General features: G+C 37.4%; 2 protein-coding genes across 3 annotated transcripts in view; one reads left to right on the top strand and one right to left on the bottom strand.

The window, feature by feature from the left end:
• LOC133524739 (leucine-rich repeat-containing protein 24-like) overlaps positions 1–22,991 on the top strand; it is a 94,172-nt gene extending 71,181 nt beyond the window's left edge. The window contains exon 2 of one of the 2 annotated variants that reach the window (XM_061860890.1): positions 20,665–22,991. In XM_061860890.1, coding sequence (XP_061716874.1) covers positions 20,696–22,462 — 1,767 coding nt within the window. In that variant the 5' untranslated portion in view covers positions 20,665–20,695 and the 3' untranslated portion in view covers positions 22,463–22,991. Of the gene's footprint in view, positions 1–20,660 lie in introns of both variants that reach the window. The other variant, XM_061860889.1, reaches the window with a different exon arrangement.
• LOC133524741 (uncharacterized) overlaps positions 1–24,076 on the bottom strand; it is a 306,772-nt gene that overhangs the window by 65,143 nt on the left and 217,553 nt on the right. The gene's annotated exons all lie outside the window — the stretch shown is intronic.

A 24,076-nucleotide genomic window follows, 5' to 3' on the forward strand; every position in this document is an offset into this window, starting at 1 on the left:
ATGAAACGTGATAGTTAGCCAGTTGAAATTTCTACAGATTATGTATTTCTGTTGCCTCTAGAACAACAAATACTAAAAACAGAATAAGATAAATATTTCTTTCCAATCTCGAGGTTCTCATCCAATCACCGAAGTTAAGCAACGTCGGACGGGGTCAGTACTTGGATGGGTGACCGTTTTTATAGATAAGGGTACGGAACCCTTCCTGTGCGAGTCCGACTCGCACTTGGCCGGTTTTTTTATCTGAGTACGGGGAAGGTAGTCAGTGCCTGTGAACTAGGAGGTCCCGGGTTCGAATCCCGGTCAGGGCATTTATTTGTGTGTATATCACCGCCTAGTACCTATATTACAAGCTTTGCTTAGTTTAGGACTAGGTTGGTGTGTGTAAGATTGTACCCAGATATTTATTCATACATACATATTGTTAACTTGTAGGTAGAATCAGACTAAGTTGGAAGCGATTTTGATAGCCCAAACGGTGCAAGTGTTCAGTGAACGTCATAGTTTACCAAATAACACTTGCACCGTCTGGGCTATCATAACCGCTGCCAATTTAGTTCGGGCTGACTCTATGTATTTTTAAATCTGTCTAACTTACCTTCAAATTCTGAATCTTCTGAACTAATCTTTATAAATGAGCCGTCGATTTGTCTTTATGGCTTGCGTAACACATGCTTCAGACTTCGAAAGAGGACTAACGATGAAAGAAATCCGAACTTGAGATATATTTTTTCAAACATCGTACTTGTTCTTAAGCGAATTTCAAACTATACTATCACGTTTTCTTCAATCATCTGCAAAAGCACCTTGTTCCTGAACCAGAAAAACAAACAAAAAAATTAAGAGGGAAGTATACCATACAAAAAGCGAAAACGTTTTTCCACTTAAACATAAATAACTATGTTCAATTCTCTGTGATTTTTTACCAGGTTTATAAGTTTTCCTTTTATTTCAAAATTTGCAAAACAATTTTTTTTAGCGTAACCTACAAATCTAGAATATATTACGCTAAAGCGATCGACATCAAAATCAAAGTGATTTGTCAAGATTTTGTTAGTGGATAAGTTTTCTCCCAAAATGGAATTTCATAGAAAAAGTACCGTTATTTCGTTAGTTTCAAAAAGCTATTCTTTCCTCAAAAATTACCAATTCAAAAATTACCAACTCGTTGAAACAATATATTATTATATTGGGAGACAAGTCAATACCAGGATACGCGGTAAGGGAGTAGGGAGGCTTTTGCCCAGCAGTGGGAAATAAATAAATAAATAATGACATTTGACTATTAAAAGCCTACAGAAATATTTATAACTATTCCCAACTCATATACTTACTATGACGTGGCGCTAGTTATGCACACTTAATGCCGCACCACGATATGATCCGACCGGACCGGTACAGGTACGTTCGTTTGGTCCGTGCAATTTTATTTAAACTTAGTGTTAAGTATGTTCGTCATGTTGTGTCTCTTTTTGTATTAGCTTGTCTACTGTGCGTAATTTATTTCGGTTTATTTTATGTTGCTTTCCTTTTGTTTGTTACCTTCCGTGATTATCTCGCACTCGATGGTCTCATCGGAAGATCAGCGCTGGAAGTCGCCAGCAACATGCTGAGATGAGGCCATTTCGTGACACTTTACTCTCACTATGTTCTCTTTTATGTATGTATATTATTGTTTGTGTGTTTATGAATTTAAAAAATAATAATTTAATTTAATTTAATTTAAGGGGGACTTAACATAGGTGGGTTTATACCACTGGGTATAAGTTTTATGTTATTTTATTAGTATATAATAGTATTAGGACCTGTTTCATAATGTCCAAATAAAGTCCTAAATGAGCTACTTGCCACTTATCTGACGAATAAAGTCATCGTTAGCGTTTCACTATCTTCAAATAAACTTAATTGGTAGATAAATTCATTTACAACTGAAGGTAGTTTTATCTGGCAGTTAATTTATTTGTTACTTAGCTATCCAATACTACTTGGACATTGTGAAACAGGCCCCTAATTTATTTAGTTATTATTAAATCGTATCAATCATAATATTTTACCTATGTAAGTAACTGTATGTAAGTAATATAATTTAAAGGCCGGCAACGCACTTACAACCACTCTGGTGTTGCAGGTGTCCATGGGCGGCGGTAATCGCTTACCATCAGGTGATCCGTCTGCTCGTTTGCCTCCTCTACCATAAAAAAAAGTAAATATTATTGATTGTACCAATAACATTCCTATTCACATAAAAATAAGAAAGAAACCCAAAAGAAAATGATTACCATGGTAACAACAGGTTGCGGAAATTGTGTAGGTATTAAGCTGCCACTTTCAATTTCAACATAACAGTGGACTATAAGAGGAAATGGGACAATCTATTCTCCATACAAACGTAGTCCTCATTTTCCTCCCTAGATATTGACATTATGGAAAAAATTTGACCGACTGTTTGATTTTTCTCGTTTTTTTTTTTAATTATTATAAAAGTTCGAAGCGAAAAACGACTCATACAAATTCTAAAATGCTTCTAACTCTTATAATATTGAAAAAATCAAAGAAACAATACGGTCCCGACCCATGGCTATGATTAAAATAAAACATATCAAATTCTGTAAAAATATTTTCAATAATGATAATATCCAGAGATGAGAATTTGATTTCCTTTATTTATCTTTTTCTCTCAGATTAGGCTTTTTACAATATGTATATAAAAGTAAAATATAAAAACACTTACAAAACAATACAAAAGATATAAACACATTATAAAAAACCTAACCTAGGGTGCCGCCAGCAGCGGGGCAGGGCCCAAGCTGCCGGTGGTCAGGGCCGCAGGGAGAGGAACCGCCGGACTATCCGCGCCGTGTCCAAGATCACCGCCTTCTGCATCTGACCCTTGATCCAACCACCTAGCGAGAGTCTCTCAAGGTGTTGGTCGAGACTCTTCGCTATGAGACCGTTCGCTGAAACGACTATCGGGACAATGATCGTCGAATCAACATCCCACATGGCGGTTATCTCGTGAGCCAAGTCTAGGTACTTACTGGATTTGTCCTTCTCGGCTTTCACGAGATTCTCGTCATGGGGGATGGTGATGTCGACGAGCACGGCCCGGCGTTGCGATCGATCTATTATCACGATGTCAGGCTTATTGGCTACAATAGTCCTGTCAGTGATAATAGATCGATCCCAATAGAGCGTGGCACGACCATTTTCGAGAACTGGCGCAGGTGAGTACTTGTAGTACGGTACTTCGCGGTCCACAAGGCCGTATAGAAGAGCAAGTTGCTGGTGAATAATCCTGGCTACGAGATTATGTCTGTGCAAGTACTCGCCGTTAGCAAGATGAGAACAACCGGAAATGATATGCCTGAGTGACTCTCCGGGACGGCGGCATGCCCGACAAATGTCGACCGTACCGTCCTTCAGGATATATTTCCGATAGTTGTTCGTCATCATCACTTCGTCCGCAATTGCACAGGCAAAACCTTCGGTTTCTCCGAAGAGGTCCCCGAATCGTAACCAATTCACCGACGCGAGCAGGTCCACGTCGGGTCCCGTGGGGGCCTTGTAGAACCGCCCGTGTAGCACCTTACTCTCCCATGCCGCCCTGCGATCCGCAGTACTTAGTACCACAGGTTTGCGCCAGTTCTCGTTTGCCAAGGAGAGCGGCGTGAGGTTCCTGTCTACTGCCACCACATCACGATGCATCCCACACTCGTTGTTAAGGAAATAATTCCTGAGATTGCACACCTCGCGGTTGTGGAGATCTTTGGCGTTTAGGAAGCCTCGACCTCCACACTTCCGTGGGATGTACAATCTCATAACTGACGAGCGTGGGTGCAGCATACGGTGTGTGGTGAGCAGTAGTCGGACCCTCCGGTCCAGGGCGTTCAGTTCGGTCTGAGTCCACCTTAGTATGCCAAAGGAGTATGTGAGTAAGGGCATTACCCAGGCGTTGAAGGAGCGCACTTTGTTGCCTCCTGACAAAAGACTGTTAAGGACTTTTGTGAGCCGACTAAAAAAGCGCTCCTTCACCGACTGTCTAATACCCTCGTCCTCAATACCCAACGACTGTGACATACCAAGGTATTTGTAGGTTTCTGATTCAGAGATAGATCTGAAAGACATTGCCTCAGATAGTTGTAAATTTGTTGAATTTACAACCTTCCCCCGCTGTACATGCATAACCGCACATTTATCGACACCAAACTCCATGTTGATGGCACTACTGAAAACTTCGGTGGTTTTCAGTAGCTCCAACAAGTCTTGGCTATTTGGTGCAAATAATTTGAGGTCATCCATGTACAGAAGGTGAGAAATGACTTCACCCTCTCTCCGAAGCCGGCAACCTAGTCCCGAATCCTTCAGCAGGGTGCTGAGGGGATTCAGAGCTAGGCAGAACCACAGGGGACTCAGACTATCACCCTGAAATATTCCTCGCTCAATCCTTATAAAATCCTGCGGGCCAGGGCGGTCATCCCCACCTCCTGGTTGACGAAGGACTGTGGTCCACTGCCTCATACACGCACTTAGGAAGGCTCTTAAAGCTGTATCAACTTTATACAGCTCTAAGACCCTCCCCAGCCATGAGTGAGGCACCGAATCATAGGCCTTCTTGTAGTCAATCCAAGCGGCAGAGAGGGCCCCCTTATTCCGCCGGATTTGTTGGCAAATGGTCATGTCTATAAGGAGGAGCTCTTTAGTACCACGGGACCCAACCCTACATCCATTTTGAGCGGAGGCCAAAATGTTGTTTGCGACAATGTGCGCGTTTATTTTTGATCTCAAAATGGATGTAAGGAGCTTGTAGAGAGTAGGCAAGCACGTGATGGGTCTGTAGTTCTTTGCTTCCGTGGTACTACCGGACTTATAGAGCAGGAAGGTGACACCAGTTGTTAAGGAAGGTGGGAGAGAACCAAGCTCGAGGGCTTGTTGAAATTGTGCTGCCAAGCGCGAGTGCGAGCATCGGAACCATTTTAGCCAGAAGTTGTGCAATCCATCCGGCCCAGGGCTTTTCCAGTTCTGGGCCGTGCGGATGGCACAACTTACGTCATCGGGGCTGATGGTAATTGCCCCCATAGGTTCGATGGACTCGCACTCACGCTCGACAACACTCATCCAACCCCCCTCGGTGTGTTCGACAGACACTGACCAGATGCTACTAATTGTACTTAAATTGACATCGACCTAATTATATATTGTATTACCTTTTGACATGTAAAATTTGTAATTTTATCAATAAAGGAATTTGAATATGAATATGATGAAAATGGGGACTACGTTTGTATGGAAAGGCGGTTTGGGGGCGGTGGTCCCCTTTCGTCATAAGCAGACAGGTACTACTTAAGCGTCTTATTAAAAAGAGCAAGATCTTTTGATCATACCAAAGAATAGAACGTAGCCATGGCAAAGCCATTGTCGACCTAATTAGAAGCGGTGCGGTGTGCCAGTCTTTTGATACTCGAGCCCACGACGCGAAATGACACCCTTTTGATCTGCCTTCGATTTTCCTTGCTGTTAGTAGCAATAGCTAACAATTGTGGCTTACAGTCACTTCTTTGAACGTGTACTCAATAAAGGGTAATTGTGTACTAATATTACATTAAAAAAATTGATTCCGAAAAAACGTCATATTAAAAAAACAGGCACTGGATACGGTTGTTGGTCGTTGTAATCTTACCTAATTTTCATTTTTTACGAATATTTTCTATTTATATTGCAAGAAATCAATGCAACCAACAACAACCCAGCCTGAAAATGAGTAATACTAAAGATTAAATTCTGTCGCACCGCGTATACCTATCGTCAGGTGAGACGTTTGTTTGTACCATGTACCATACGTCACTTACGTTGATTTGCAGAAGAGCGAAATGAAGCAAATAAAAATATTTTTCGTTAAGTTTTTAGGAAATATTCAACTTATTTGTCATTTAGACACACATGTTTACTATTTACACACAAATATTTTGAATATAGTGGTAATCATGAAAAAAATCAAAACAAAAAATCAATCAGGACATGCACTCCTGGCGCATGAGAAAGAGGAGAGCCGACCCCAAATAAATGGGATAAGGCAAAGACAAAGAAGAAGAAGATAGTGGTAATCATGAAATAAAAGCATTTTTACTATTGTCATATTGTATATGACACAAATTTTTAGATGTCACAATTTTTGTGACAATTTTCTGTTACCAAAGTGTAAATTATCCTGTACTAAAATGCGGATATGGCACAACATTTTTGATTTTGTTTCTTTAAACCGATTAGTGTCAATTTATAGCATATATTTCAGGAATGGTTATAAAACGATTTTGCTCAAAAATGGATAAGGCACAAACGTATTCTCAGCCGCCGATAACGCTATGGAAAAACACAATTTGTTTTCAACAACAGATTCCAACTTGTTTTCCAGTATGTTTGTATGTTCTGCATGGTCCGATACTCAGAACGCTTTCTGAGTCTGTGAATATCGCTATATTTTGTAAAGTTAAGAAAATTCCCGAGATAGGTCCGTCTAAATTTGCGTGAGATGAAGCTTCACTGTACTATACCTAGGATAAGTACGTTAGCTTACACAGCATGTCCGGTCAGAAGAACATAACCATAACATCGCGCCGCATCTCGAAAGTTCTGCCGTCGTATTCGGAAACAAAATTTTAACACCACTTTAATACAATTTTATTATCTTATTCCGGTACGTACGTGGTTTACCTAGGTGACCTAGCGGCACATAATTATGTTATTTATTTCGATTTAAACTTTATTCCTCAAAACAATACAACAATGTACAGTCACAGCTGCAGAGAAAAGGTACGCCCACGCCCCCCTGCTATGCTAAGCTCCTCGTATTTATTTAGCTTATACATGTGTTTTTTTATTACCGGCAATATTTTAAAAGATGAATATATAATTCATACTGAGCAACTTCTACTATGGAAGTAACCCCGTTCATTCATTTTGTCTGGTACTAAACTAAACTTTTATTTCAGCAAACAAAGAGGACTACCTTCTCAAGTTTCTGAAGTACCTGTTCAAATTACGAAACTATCCCATATTGTTGATGCATACTTATAGTTTACAACTCGACATACGCATACTCTTATATTATTGATTAGTGCAGGGAAGCCATAAGACGTATATATATATTCATGTTAGTCTTTGATTGTTAACTTTTAGTAAAATGTTTGAGAGTCCCCGGCAAGCTCAGCCGAATTTCACCTTCCCATACAAACGCAGTTTTGTTCTCATTTTAAAACTACATGTTGGATTGTAATGAAACTTTGCACATACAAAGACATGAGGTAGTGCTGCAATTAGTTTATATAGCTCGTTTATAAAACAAACGAGATAGAGTAAAAACAAGTTTTGTATGAAAAACTTAAATTCGCTGTTTTTTTTTAACTATGGTGTCATAAACTAATTACAGGATTATTAGATATACCTTATCCTATTGTAAGTACAAAGTTTCAGGGCAATCTAGGAAGTCGTTTTGAAATGAGAGCGTAACTGCGTTTAATGGAGAACCAAGGTTGCTGATGGAGTTCCTTAAACTTAAAACTAAACACTTTTTAAGCGACAAAACGACGTAGCTCCGTTGAATTTGCTCTTGTGTCGGATTTCGCAGTTTGCCGATAAATAGAATTTATGTACAGATAAGCAAAGTATGGCGTGCATTCCTAAGAATATTACTGTTAGACTTTCTAAAAACTTACATAGACTTTCTAATCACATTCATACAAGTTTCTATCAACTTAACTAATCACTTAATATTGTTATCATTATAGTTACCTTTTACTGCACGTCTAGCAATCTTATCAAAAGTTGCACCTGATACATCAAACACGGTTTGGCATACAGATCTACAATGTAAAAGATAGTCGGTCAAATATCAAAAGTGTGACTAAAATCAAAATGATGTATCATTTAGAAGTATTGAATTGAAACAACATGTAATTGTGTTTTTTTTTTTTGCTTGTTTAAACGTATAGTATCTGGAAGACCAAGCTTTGCCCGGAAAATATATAAAAACTCAAAAATGCGCGTTTCCCATGGATAAGACCTATGTAACTAGGTCGATTTATCTTTTCGCCCCCGAAAACCTCCATATATATATATATATGTAGAAAATTTCATCCAAATCGTTAGAGCCGTTTCCGAGATCCCCAAAATATATAAATGTACCTATATTGCTCGTTTAAAGGTATAAGATTCCTATATTTATTTAAACGTATATTCCTATATTCGTCTATATATTTACTTAGTGTATTCATAGTAATCATTTATAGCTTATTATATTTAGTAAGTATTTATGTAGGAATTATTTTACGCTCATATTAATCTAGTTTTTTTGTTTGTTCTCACTGCATCCCCCTTGAGGAATTTCTGTTTCGTCCTATAGCTGACTGGTAGAAAATGCCTACAGGTATTAAGTTCACTTGTTTTACTTTTTTAATGTGCAATAAATATAAGTATTTCCTGAATACAGCTTTTCGTATTTTCTAGTCTACTAACCTTTTTTTTTCATATCACATTTTATCATATCAAAGTGTACGTATTGCTCCCCCGGTATTGTAGTCCTAGCCCTAAGCATGCGTGTTGCATGGTAGATTATAGGAAATTGTAATAGTCATAGTCATAGTTTAACATTATTATTTAAGGCTTTGTTACTAACACTTATATGGGCTATGCCTGAATTAAACGATTATTTAATTTAATTTATGTTTTGGTACATTCAAGCGGCCGTTAGCTGCCGCTATGAAGCTCAAAAGCGGTCACGTTTTTCTCATTTGTAATCGGCCTCTTTCACACCTATGATATGTTCATATGTGTTATAGCTTACCCTTCGCACACTTCAACTTGTTTAACAAACGTATAACCAGCTTCTTGACGTTACACAACATCAAATCTAACAAATATTTTTATAGAGAGACGAGTAACTTTATTGGCTTTCTTATCCACGTCTGTCCACCATTCTCAATCCCGACCGATCTAAATGCAATTTGCACCTCAATAAAAATCGGATCCCAATCAAATAAGATTTTGTAGCGCAATGTATTTCACTTTGCTCTCTCGAGTTCAAATATTTGAACCCATCTATTTGAATCAGTTCTTTTCTCGACCAAACTTAAAGCCAAACATAATTTACTGTATATTTCAATTAAGACTAAGGATAAAATTTTCTGTATATTTCAATTAAGACTCTAGTTAAAAAAAAAACATTATCTCTTTAAACTCGCATTTTATTTACCATTGGAGTATCCGTTAGTCACTTTTACAACTCATCCCTGTGAGTGATAAGGCATGATTAGATGACCAATTGAAAATTAAAATCTAGGCGACATCCATTTTAGTATTTATTTCATTTTGAACTCCTCACTTGATTCAAGCTAACTAGATTCGAAGTAAAAATTATCTCATCTCATTCTAAATTTTTTAATGATATAGGAGGCAAAAGTATTGTCTGATGGTAAGCAATAACTGTCGCCCATGAACACTAGATGGGTTGCAAGTGCGTGACCGGCCCGAAAATACCGCCGGGCGACACTTCGTTCCACAGTTTAACTGAGCGAGTCACTCTAAATACGCGACATTTCCATCTTAACCACTTAGATAGTTGGATATCTTCAACTGTGCGTTTCTCCAAAAAGTTCATTACAATCTCGATTTGTATATGTCATCATGTCACCAAAGCATTGTTGAGGCAGGCTCTTATTCTTATACCTGAAAATCAACATGAAAGTTACGTGATTACCTTTTCAGACGTACACCAAATAAATAAATAATATATATATTTGTATTATGTGTGTATATTGATAATATTAGTATTTAGATAGTGACTTTTATCTCTTTGATTTTGTAAGTTTCTATTTCGCCCAATGGTTGACTGGTAGGGAATGCCTTAGGGCATTAAGTCAGCCATTTGTACTTTCTTCTTAAAGGTGAAATAAATAAATAAAGTTCAAATAAAAGTTTACCGCGCGTCGCGTTTGCAATTAAGCATATCTCAGTGTTATCTTTCTAATTAATAAGCATAAAAGCGTATGCAAGACGGTTATAACGAGGTCAATCCCGGGAACGTTAAGTTTGAGTGTTAGGAACGGCCGTAATTCCGGACTAAGTGTCAGTTAGTGTCGAAAACGTTCGCAATTAGCGTACGTTGCCTTTTACTGCTCGTACTCAAACCGGTTAGAATTTTAAAAAATCCAGTCCGTCACGTGTTAAAGGCACGTTTTCAAAGACACAGGTAATTAAAAGCAAAGTTTGGCCCAGGCAGAAGTCTGATTTTGTGAATGATTCATTTTGTCTGCACAAGGTATTGGTTTACCTACATTGATTGAATTACTTTTTGGTTCTACAAAAAGAGTAAATAATGTCTAGAATTTAATGTTTAAATTATCGAAGGGTTGGATATTGAATCTGTTTGGGTCTGATATCGTATAAATAAATGAACATTTGCAAAAATATAACATATGTAGAGATACTTGGAGATTCCTATAATATACTAAAATGTGTTTAAGTGTCCGTTTTGTACGTGTTTAACTAAATAATAAAATAAAATATCTTCACTATATAGCATGTTATTAAGTAGTTAAGTAATTAAACGATAATTTATAACAAAATATTGGAATTTAAAATTTAAATATTGCATGCTCCCAACCCAAGGATAGCCACAGAAAAAATAACGCATGACTTGCATTTTTTTACATATAACGTTTTTAGTATGATACTTTTTCTAATTTAAATATCTGAAATTCCGAACGTCTTCCAAATAATTAAACATTTCACCAAGTTCTAAAATCAAATTCCATTCATACTAGGTAAACATAATAAATACGAGATTAGCAAACACATAATTCACGTCCCTTTCCCGTACATTAAACAGACATTAAACAACAATTAGCTAAGACTGTCGGTTGATAACTGAAGTTTGACTTATTACTTGTCGTCATTTATCATAGGGGTTTTACACGAGGCTTTTGTTTAATAATTTCGACATCACTCATATGGTTGATGTGGATAATGTGTTCTCAATCAGTACATAACACACTAAACAAATACCTACATAATATGGGTAAAACGGACAGCCTCATATGCAGAGCGCGCACGGAAGAAGAGGAAACAACAAAAATCATATTCTCCTAGTCTGTAAACATGTAGAAGTATAAGACAAAAATATGGATACCTGGTGTCTGAAATAAATATTTTCATTTCATTTAGGAGAAAATACCTAGGGATTCCATGCACACTAAAGGAGGCAGTTAGCAATCTGAAGACTGCTAGGTTTCGTGGAGGAGCTGAGGTGGTTAGAGTAGCGCTACGTTTCACACAAAATAGGCACAATGGATGTTAAATTATCATTGTAAATAAATTTCAGAACTCATTCTTGCTTATTCGAGCTGGTTTTCATCAGGCAGCTAGTATGTCGTACTTCATGACAATAAAATAAATATTCTACATTGTTAAACACAATGCTTTCGAGGTGCAAAATACATTCAGGTACATTATACCGTTGAAATACCAATGTGAGTCAGCAAACAGACCCTGGATTCTATATTTTTTCGTGTACCAAAAGACGTTCGCATTTTTGTTTCCCTTTGAACTGACAACTTACATTAAAATGGCGCGATGTTAATAAATTGACATTACCTTCGGGATATACTTTGTATTTTTTTTTCACATCTTATATAGGAGGAAAATAGGAGATTATAATATGATATTTAAGGACAAATAATATTTTTGCCAAATGAGCAATTTTGTCGTTTTCGTGAAAAAATTGCCATAATCTTCTTTCTTCAACTTTATTTTCTAAAATCTTTTCGGAGTATCTATCACTGTCTATATATATATAGGTGATGCTCGGTTGGCAACTGCAGCGGCGTTACTGTTGCAACATTACTGCTGTGGTCTTTACGCGGGCGCAATATCTGTCAATATCCTTGATAAAATTGGCGAAGGATTAAATGTCATAATCGCGGCAGTAATGCGGTGGCGAACTTCAATCATTTTATGAATGAAATTGACGGATACAGCGGCGATTTAAAAGCTTCCCGGCTGCTGCAATGTCGCAACATTAAGAGGGAAGAATAGCTTTGGAATCCTAGCAAAATAACGGTACTTTTTTTATGAAATTCCATTTTGGGAGAAAATGTTTTCCACTAACTAAAACTTAACATTAAAATCACTTTGATTTTGATATCGATCGCTTCATCATAATATATTCTATATTCTGTTTTTTTTATTCCGTAGACTGGTTTTTTACTGTGTCAATAACATACTAAAAAAATATGTAGAAATTTAGAAGTGGCAAAACGTTTACTCTTTTTCTATGGATCACGTGGTATAATGCAGCTGCAGTCGCCATCCTTACGTCACCTAATAACTATAATAATATTCCTAAAAGTAAGTGGGTACGCTCAAAAACCTACCTTCCAATTATTAATTTGACTAGTGACTACTAAATAAACGGAAATAAGGTCAACCCGATTCTCCCACTCCAAGGATAGTTCGGATTGGGAAATATTAAATTCTAGTTGTTTGGGCACAGTAATTTGGTCGAAACTAAAGAAACAAGTTACAAACGAAACGCTATCCAACCCACTCCTCAATTACATTTGTTTCCAACTGCTTTTCTTGGACCTTATTCAGCATGGAAAATTTAACACCAATGCTTTTCTTTACCGCACCAATTCAATGTGAATATCAGTGGTTCACTTTTATATGCCTATATATATAGGTATCGGTACTTTACTCTGTATCTTTAGGTATTTAAATAAAAGTAAACGAACAATTTGTAAATTTTCGGGTAGTTATAACATTTATTGGTTAACCAACCAAATACAAAACCACCTGGATCTGTTAACCTACAATGACCATGGCTTAAGGAGCCATTTGAGGGTAGATTTTGTTTAATTTAATCAAATATCTTAACATACAGAGTATAGAGTTGATATCACGCACATTACAACAACAGCATGTAATGAACAGTGATATTTCCTTTTTTCGTACCTACAGCAAGTTAAACCACCAACTGCAAGATGGACCAAAAAGTTTCAAGGTTTTTTTTGCGTGATATCGTGCGCTAAAGTCTGTTTTTGCGATTAATACTCTATGCAACTGTGTGTGTATTCACCTCAACTCTTCTGCCTATACCCATAGCAGATAGGTAATTAGGTACGCCTAAGATAGACCAAGGGCAAGAAACGAATTTGATTTCAATGTCATTTAGATACGTGAGATACTTGAGAATACGGCTTCCTTGGGCTCGCTAACTTGAAGGCTGTGCCTGTGGCTTTACGCTACATTGCGTTTCTAACTTATTTAAATTGTAACAAAGTAACTATTTGCCATTAAGTATCGATTTCGGATTAATTGAGAAACAAAGAGGCAGTGGGTTAGCCTTAGGGAGAACTGAGAACATTTTCGGTATAAACTAAGAAGATTTTTCCATTCATTTTAATACCCTCATTCTAAACTAAATGTACATAGTATAAACTACAATTTTAGACAGTAAATTAAAATTATTCAGATTTAGATTTGATTAGCTCAGTATACGTAAAATATATGAATAGTTATGTAACCTAAAGGAAGAGTGGCGCCACCCAACACAGGCATTTTTGCTTACCGGGTGGCTCCATCACCTTACATTATAAACAAAATGTGTCTTACGCAATAAACAATTTTTTTTTTTTAATTTTGATTAAACGATCTTTTGACTGAATTCAGATGCTATGAATAAAATGTATTAGGTTTGAAATATAACCATACATCACGGTTTAAAGAACAATACAATGAAAATAACAATAGCAATAAACAATAATGTAATAAACATCACTTAGTAAAATAAATGATCGTGTTCATTGTTTGTGTACTAATAGGCGAGTCTACTTATTTTTCACATTTTCCTTATTAACTACTTATTTATTCTATAAAGAAATAAGCTGGTTTATGCTTCTTATATCTCGCGATCAGAATGCTATAGATGTAACAGAAAATTGGGACATTGCTATTATATTCCGAGATTCCACACGAGAAATTATTTTTCTTTCTAGCTCTTTGTTTTGTCTATTTATCCCAAATAAATTTCTCCCGTGAAAACTATTTGAAAGTTATCAGTTGTCCAGAATGTCCACAAATAGAAACTGAGAGATATTTACGGGAGCCAAATACTGGAAAATAGTAAACAATATAAATCACTTACCGTAGAGTTTTTGGTGAAAATATTTTCGATTTTCTAAAACATTGGAAGCGCTTTGTTTGTTCGAGTTCTGAATCGTATTTCATAGCAGCGAATAAGCATTCAATACTTAAAATGTGAAGAAGTTTGAGTCTTATTACAGATTATTGAGAAGTATGGTTTTCAAGACCGACTGAGGAATGTCGAGATCCGACGTCGCACCAAGGTGCAAGACGTCGGACACGTCATTACCAAATTAAAATGGAGTTGGGCGGGACATGTTGCCAGGCAGAGTGATGGCAGGTGGGCCAAAATGCTAACGGAATGGTGGCCGCTTTCAGACGACAGGAGTGCCTGCGTGCGTCCGTTGGCTCGTTGGGTGGACGACATTCGGAAGACTGCGGGTCACTTCTGGATTAGATTGGCTCGGGACCGGGATAAGTGGCATACTAGAAGAGAGGCCTATGCTCAGCAGTGGGCGATAAAAGGCTGATATGATGATGATGATAATGATGGTTTTGCTCATCAGTTTCAACGGCAGTGACCGAGATTATTAGGGTTCATTTTCTTTTGTGGGCGCTAATACAGCTAGCTATATGAGTATAGGGCCTGCTCTTTAACGCCCTTTCTTTCCGGCAATATGGACCTTCTTAAGTGTACGCCGGCTAGCTTAGACTAGGTACTTTTAATGACTGACGAAAAAGAGGGCAATTTTTGTGTTTTTTTAGGATTTCGCACGTCCATTACGCTCCCCCACTACGCACAACAGCCATAACAACCGTTACAAAACACATCAATTGTGTACTGTATTTTCGTGCAATGAATTCCAAACTCAAACTAGTTTTGCAATGGCTATGATAGCATAGAGTAGTACCTACGGTATTACAGATAAAGTCTAAATCACAGACGAGGGAGTACAAAATCATTCCACAGATAATATCTGTTGATAATGCAGTAGCTCTGCTTTGCCTAGTTTGGTGGCAATTGATCAAATATATTCATATTTGCGGTTTTATGCACTGTTTCAGCTGATAATTTGTCTGAAATGTAATTACAATTTTGGTTATTGTGTATTCAATAGTTAAAATGAACGTACCTATTGATTATTGGGGATATATAATAGCTTACCATAAATGATTCACAACTGATATAATTACGTAAAATAATCCGCTCAATGTATCTTAGGATATATATTTATCTACAGGCAATTTGTAATAACTTAATGTTAGATAAAAGCACCTTTTAGTATCGTAACTAAATCAATGTTTGAGAACTTAAGATAGTATGCTATTTTTAGGATTTTAACTTTCAAATGACGCCAAAACTTAAGCAATGTGTGTTGTCCTTAAAAAACTGACTTCCCAATTTGACTCCATTCGGAATTTTCTTGTATTATTTTTCTCAGTACTAGCGTTTTGGATTGATCCGAACAAATACGACTCCGCTACCGTCCCACAAAATGCACAAAAGATAGTTACAAAACATCAGTCCTTGACCACATCCTATGCTTTTTAAATGACGCCAAAACTGAATATCTATGGAGTCTCCTGCTTCACATTTATATGCTGTCACACATAAATAAATGACATCGACCTAGCTTCAAACTAAGTAAAGCTTGTACTATAGATACAAGCGATTATTTTCATACATAAATACATACTTCCTTACATAATTCAAAAACAATTATCCATATTCCTTATAAACACAGAAATAAATTCGCTTACCTGGATTCAAACTAGGGACCTCCTGCTACGTAGACAGTATCACTAACGACTAAGCTTGGGAAGTCGATAAATAGTTAGGTACTTAAATACAATACAACACAAATAATTGCTCACCAATATCAAAAGAAACATGACATACAAATTGAGCATATAAATTAAACTATTGTAGACAACAGGTGGCCTTATTCTTAATTATTCGTTAACTTTAATGCTATACCACTTTTTCTGAATAGGATTGCTAGCTAATTGTTTTTTTTTTTTTTATATCCTTAAATAGAATCGTTATAATATAGGAAGCTCAGTCGAGATAGCATTGCAAACCAATCAGTCACCCAAACGACTCAAATTATACCGGACATGCCGGCTATTTGTAAACAGGCAGGCTCGAGATAAACAATCGAGACATCAATCCTTGACGGCCAGATATTCTACATCTGTAATTATTTTATAACAATTATCATATATTTTTTAATAACGCCATAGCTGAATATATATTGCGTCTTCTGCTTGATATTTAATAAAAGTTAAAGCCGTACCTTCTTATTTAGATTCGGACCAAGCGGACTCAGCATGCCATTTGTTTGACAAAATCGAACCTTAAAAAAAAACTTCAATTTTTTTTTGTAGGTACACAAAATTTGTTTACAGGGGTGTCAAGATCAACCTAATTAAATACAATTGACAAAATATAGGTACTATGGAGTGTGGAATTAAAATGAGTAAACTGCTGCAAAAGTGTCCGGCTGTCAGCTATAAATAATACTTAGTTCGAAAACTCTCCAGAGTAGCGCTAGAGTAGCTGTCTATGATTTGATTTTTTTTCAAGTATTCTTGGTATTGTAGCGCCACCTATTTAAGGTATTTGATGACACTTTTTGGTACATGGAGATTCCATTCCTTACCTCCACCTTCCATAGTAGGTACCTTGGCTAGGAAATATACTTGTCAGTTTGCTCTGGCTCCAACACTAGGCTCAGCCTGTCTCGTAGGTAACCCAGACTCAAATGAGTTTATATAATTGATACTTAAGAAGAGGAAATACTAAAAAAATCAAATTTTACATTTTTACAATTAAATTAAAATGTGTCTATGGAAATTATATGACGTAAGTATATAATAGCACTCTCACACTTTGTTCTATTCAAGTAAGTGCAAAGTTAGCTCAGACGGACTCAATCGCTATAAAATAACCGGCCAAGAGCATGTCGGGCCACGCTCAGTGTAGGGTTCCGTAGTTACTCTTCCGTCACAATAAGCTAAACTGGAGCTTAAAGTATAGTAAATTGTTAACCAAGGGATGAAACGGTACCTTTCACCCGAGTTAAACAAATAGGCAAATTTGCATAATCAGTACCTAATTAAAGTAAGTCTTTTTACTATGAAGGGAAAACTTTTTGCGATAACTCAAAAACAGCTAAACTGATCATGTCCGCTATAGTTTTCATTTAATGTCTTTCTTAAGCTCTACTTCCACGATTTTTTTCATATTTTTTGGACCTATGGTTCAAAAGTTAGAGGGGGGGGACACATTTTTTTTTCTTTCGGAGCGATTATCTCCGAATATATTCACTTTATCAAAAAATGATTCTTAAAAACCCTTATTAGTTTTGAAAGACCTTTCCAACGATACCCCACACTCTAGGGTTGAAGCGAAAAAAAAAATTCACCCCCACTTTACGTGTAGGGGAGGTACCCTAAAAAAAATTAAATTTTTAGATTTTATTGTACGACTTTGTCAGCTTTATTGATTTATATATCCATGCCAAATTTCAGCTTTCTAGCACTAACGACCACGGAGCAAAGCCTCGGACAGACAGACAGACAGACAGACGGACATGGCGAAACTATAAGGGTTCCGTTTTATGCCATTTGGCTACGCAACCCTAAAAAGATCTTATCTTATATTCATCATATAGGAATCTAAGTCAAGTTAGCCATTGCAAACAGATCAGTCACCCAAATGACTCAAATTATACAGGACACGCCGGCTATTTGTAAACAGATCAATTGTGCGGCCAGCCGGCTCGAGACACGACATCAGTCCTTGATGACCGGATATTATACATCTATAGTTGATTTAATACATTTCCTATCCGATTTTCCTCCGAGATTTCTTAGTTCGCCTGAATGTAAAATTTCTGTAAGATGTACATCTGAGACATAGAGTACATTATAAAATCACATACAAGCGGACTAACTAATCATCGCAGAGCAGTTTTCCAGATCGACACCGGTGTATTTCATGACATTTACGGTACAGGGTACAAAAGCGTGAAATCGTTTTGACCGGATTCATAGGCATGATCAATTTTCGATGAACAGTCAAAAGATTTAATTTGTGACCCATTTCGTACCTTGCCACAGTGACAAACAACATGAAAGTCTCTAGAGACCTCATACTATTTTCACTGTGAAAGGGTACAAAATGGGTGACAAATTAAATCTTTTGACTGTATTATGCACTTGCAGATATTAATTCACAAAATAGAATATATTGGATTCTGATTTTTCGTAACCAATTAGGTATCACTTTATTCAGCTGTCCATATTAGTCGCCTATCAATTTACCTTCCAATTATGTGTTTCCCTCTTTTTTCACGTTCTTTTACTTCAAATATGTTATTAAAAATGTATAGAATTATTATCAAGTAGATACGTCTGTAAACGATACTGTTTTTTTTATTAAAGGAAAAAAAAAACACTTCGAGCAAGATTTGAACTTGTGATGGAGGCGCGTAGCAAACAAAAGGAAAACCTTCAGGCGTGTAAACAAAAGGTAGGAAAACAAAAATTGACACGCTGTTGGTAGATTTCGGTATATAGCTTAGTTAAGATTGGACCGGTGTTCCAAAAGGTCTTAAGTTGAAATATTGCCCGAAGCAGTTATTGTTCCATGTTTCTTTTAATTTAAAAATTGCACATATCAACTTGAACATATGGTACCCATAACCTAGCGGCCGTTATAAGATGGCGTTGACAAAAACATAATTTTCAAATTAATTGACAGGTAACACTGACGTCCAATTAACAAATTGGCACAGAAAGCCCACATCACCCCACATGGAATTAGTTTGCCGTGCTCGTGGCAAGAGCTCCTTTATTCGGCCCGGAATTAATTCGCTAGTGCGTCCTAATTGGATGCAGTTTAAACACCGCTTGTTTGTTGGTTTATTTATTTTTTACCTGTTGCGAAGACATTAATGGAACATTTTATTTTTACGTTTAATTCTTTTATTTTTTAATTTTCTAGCAAACGACGTTTTCAATTTTCACAATTGTAACATATGACTAAAATTTAAATGGCAAAAATACCTATTCTCATGTTTTGATTACATTGAGTTTTATGGAACTGCTGGAAAGCTGATTTTGCGTGACTTTGTGATTGATCCCAAAGGAAAAAAATATCAGTATGACCATTTATGTCACCTTTTATCGTTCAGATCACTACCCTCTCATCACTCTGTCTTAAGTATCTTCCAAGCATAAGCAAAGACTGTCTAAATGAAAGACTCTTAAATTTAAATACCATCTGCCTTGAATTTTTAGTGATAAGGTTTTAAGCACAACAAATATTAGGTGTCGCTTTTATAATATCGTCAGAAGAACTGAGATTTTGAGTCAAAACCCAAAATCAATTATTAACCTTTCATATGTGTCTGGAGGTAAAAATCATGTGTTCAAACCTCGGTTGTACTGTATAGACAGAAAAACTTGTTCTATAAAAAAATATGCCTAAAAATTCGGTCAGAATCCATAATAATATCATGATTATCATAGTTATCATACACAGAAAAGAGGTTACGGTACTTAATCGACATTTGCCTAATTATCAGGAAGGCTTTGACCCTTGATTATTCAGACACCCTGACACTTAACACTCTATAAGAGTAACCACTAAGCCGAACAGGGTAAATACGGTTACACAATTAACTTTCCCATTGAAGCCCTATTAATCTTCTGGTGGCCACTCTTGAACGGTGTAATGGTAACGAAGTAGCTAGCAGTGGAAACTAATTTCATTCTGAGATGAACTTCTGTTTGAGGTATATCGAGTGTTTTAGAGCTGATGTAATATAAAGCTGACGTAATACATATAAGTAATAGAACGAGTTCACGCACATAGAGGAATAAGTGTTGTCAAGATATATAATTTTGAATAAATTGGAACTTTACCGGAGGATTTTTACTTCTATGAAAAAGTATTTTTAGATAGGCACGTTAGTTAAATTTTATATTAATATCACAATTAAATCTCATAATATCCTGACTTCCGAGATTCAACAAAATTAATTGGCGTTTACTCAAAGATAACGGTTTTATGATTTAAATGTTGGTGGACTTCCCGTTGCGATCATTAAAGGATAAATTTTATTAATTTACAATATTCTGTGATATTCCATTTAATAGTTATCGTAGCAATAGTGATTGTTTTATTTGTAAGTAAAAAAAAAAGAAAGAAGCAAAACAGTTATTTTCAATTAATGCAACATTTGAGCCGCAAACGTTTGATTGACTTATTGTGTTCCACTGTTTATACGTGTCAATTTATTTTAAGCCCAGACGTATTGATCGCACGTGCGTGTATTATAAATAACCAAAGCACGTGCGTCTTTGATCCGCTAGTAACAGACACGTTACTGCTCCGGCGGTTTACCAAATCAATCATTACAAAAACGTGCTAAGGCCACGTAAACAGAGTAACGATAGCCAGCCATTGTTCCCGAAACCCCGTTGTTTAGTCGATTAACGCGCGTTTGTTGTTTCAGGCAGCCTGCCGATGTAAACACACGCCCGAAATGAGATGAGCATGCGCGTGGCTTGGGCCAGGTGGTACTGGATTGTGATCTTCACGACGTGCACCGCGAGGACCGCCAGCGACTGGCTGGACTGCGCTCGGTTCGCCGCCTGCGTCTGCAAGTGGTCTTCCGGCAAAAAAACCGCCACCTGCGCCTCGAGCGACCTACGCCGACCCCCGCCACTCTCATCCGACATCCAAGTATTGGACATACACGACAACCCAATCAGAAACCTCCCTGCCGAAGCCTTTGCTAATATCGGCTTATTAAACCTACAGAAAATTAACTTAAGAGCCACTAAACTTCGATCGCTGCATGCGGATGCATTTCTCGAATTAAGAATTCTGATTGAAGTCGATTTAGCTGAAAACGACCTCTCCAATCTGCCGAGGGATATATTCAGAGGCAACGAAAGACTGCGCTTGGTAGTTCTGACCAACAACCCTTTGACGACGCTAATTGCAGACCAGTTCCCGCCTTTGCCGCATCTGCGCATGCTTTTATTAGACGGTTGCCGCCTGCGGACGATACACAGAAACGCTTTACGGAATTTAAAATCTTTGGAGAAAATAGATTTGCGTAGAAATCAGCTTACATTCCTTCGTTACAGTACGTTCTCTTTGCCGACTTTGAAAACGATTTCTTTGTCGGGAAATCCGTGGCGATGCGATTGCCGATTGCGTGAATTTAAAGATTGGTTTTTGCTGAGGAAGTTAGATACAGAAGAGTTAGTTTGTGTGGAGCCTTCCACGAAGGCAGGGAACAAGTGGCGGAGTGTCTCTAACGAGAGCATGGTGTGCGCGCCCGAGGTGCGCTCTAGCACGTTGGTTGTGAGAGCTGAAGTCGGAATGGCAACTACCTTCGGCTGCTGGGTTCACGGAATTCCAAAACCTCAAGTAACATGGTTATTTGACGGTGTAGATGTACATAACAGTAGTTTAGATTGCGATCTGGAAGAAACGCAGACGGATATAGAAGACGATGATGCCGATGAAAGAGTAGCAGGTAGCGTGAGATGGGTGAATATCACGCTGTTGAATGTAACTTCTAGTGCGGCCGGAGAATGGTCCTGTGTAGCAAAAAGTAGTGCTGGAGAAGCAAGAGCAATTATTAGTCTCGTGCTACCACGATCCCAAACAGCCACAGCAAGAACAGCACCCGGCATTCCACAACTTCTTGGCGTCGTTTTTGGTGCATTAGGTATCCTAGCGTCCTTGGGCTTTTTAGCGGCTGTGGCCTGCTGGAGATTAAGACGACGAACTGTCCCACCAAGCAGAAGCTTCACTGACCAAGAAAAGAGATTATTAGATGCATCAGTAGTCGTCAGTTGCGATCGTTCTATAGGTGACATGGCGTCTCCCTGCGATTTTGAACTGACAGAAAGATGTGGTGATGATCAGCCTAGAGGCTGTGGCTTCGACCCTGTACATATAACTATAGAAGGTACTCCAGGGGCCTTTCCTCCTCCGCCTGCGGAGTTTGCTGTCCCAGTTCCTTACGGAAACATATTTATATCAGTGCAAGTAGCAGGGAGAGTTGGTGAGCCGGGGAAGTACCCTGATCTTCTGAGTGGAGGAGCGACGTTGCCACGTAGAAGTAGGACGTGCTGCACTGCACCGGCCTATGATAATATGGGACCCAGAGTGACCGCGACGGGGAGTTCTTCAACATGGTCTTTACCTGGACCTAGCGCGGAGAACGGTGGAGTGGACAACACCGAGACCCCTGTACTGACCTTACCGCCTCCGCCACCTGAGTTTGTGTCCCTTTAGCCTCGGCCCCTGGTACTGGACGCCTCTGCCCTGAGGTGACCTGGTACCACACGGACTTTTGGTCAATTAGACTTTTTTCCAATTTCTTCATTATAAGATTATTAAGTTTTGTAAATACTTAATTGCTAAGTGGGAGATGTGTGACATCCTGTGAGATTTAAATACGTAAGGTTGTTATCACTATTGATGATGATGATGAATGTTATTTATCATTATTAGTTAGAGTAAATCTTGTTGCTGGTATGTTGGGATTTTATTGAAGTAAGAATCTAGTCTTTGCGTTGATTTCCTAGGACATTGTTTTTAAATACTTTTTGCATATGTGTGTCTTCCCAACTTTTGTAAATATAATTATTTATTACTTATAAACTTCCCAAACATAAGACTGACCCTTTTGTCTTGTTTTCGTCTATCTTTATATCTTTAACGATGTATAAAGCTATACACTCCACTTAGTTATACTGGATAGCTTCTAAACAAATTCTTTGAGAGCAAATAATGTAAAAATAAACAGATCACAAGCATAGTATACCGTCGTTTCATTTTTACCATTTCAACGCTACTGTAGAAGGCAATAGCCTCCTGACCTACACCATATATTATATTTAAATACAAGACAAAAATATGTAGTCAATGTTATCTAACGCCTATACAGTGCTATTTGCAGTTATTTAAATATTTAAAAGAAACTGATGATATTAGATAAAATTATCATTTAATGATAAACAGGTAGGTATATCTTTCTTTGCATTATTTCGGCTTTTTGCCACGGCTCATGGGAACTTGGGGTCTGCTTGGCAACTTATTCAAGAATTGGCGTAGGCACCAGTTTTTACGAAAGCGACTGCCAACCCAGAGGGTAAACTTTGTCTTATTGGGATTAGTCCAATTTCCTTCCTTCACCAAAAAACGAATGGCTCTACGTGTTTACGTTAGTTGAACATTGTGTTAATATTTATGTCAAATGATATTTCGCACATAAGTTTCGAAAAACTCCTTGCTACGAGGCAGAGTTGGAAGGGTAAGTAATACAAGATATAAGAATATATACGATAATATTCATGTTGTATACGCTCACATGGTATAAACTTGATTTGTATACCGTTCAAGTTGTATAACGAACGTTTGGTATAACATCAAAATATCTATTTTTGTTAAGTATAACGTTATTTAAGTATAATATCATTATATATAACGATCATTATGTATAACGTCCATAATATCTAAGATTTATAATGTATATTGCTCAATGCATCTAACACCAAAATGCATAATGCTCATATAGAATAATAGCGCCTGAAATTGTTTTAACCAGTGTCGCAGTTCTAACCTAACCTAACCTACTTTTCTGGCAGCAGTTTGTTTTCTGTAGAGGTCGCAGTTCTAACTAACCTACTTTTCTGGCAGCAGTTGGTTTTCTGTAAGGGGTCGCAGTTCTAACCTAACCTAACCCACTTTCCTGCCAGCAGTTGGTTTTCTGTAGAGGTCGCAGTTCTAACCTAACCTAACCCACTTTCCTGCCAGCAGTTGGTTTTCTGTAGAAGTCGCAATTGTAGCCTAACCTAACCTACTTTTCTGGCAACAGCTTGTTTTGTACTTATAGGGGTAGCAGTT

The sequence above is a fragment of the Cydia pomonella genome, chromosome 14, assembly GCF_033807575.1.
Source record: "Cydia pomonella isolate Wapato2018A chromosome 14, ilCydPomo1, whole genome shotgun sequence".
NCBI classification, from domain to species: Eukaryota; Metazoa; Arthropoda; class Insecta; order Lepidoptera; family Tortricidae; genus Cydia; species Cydia pomonella.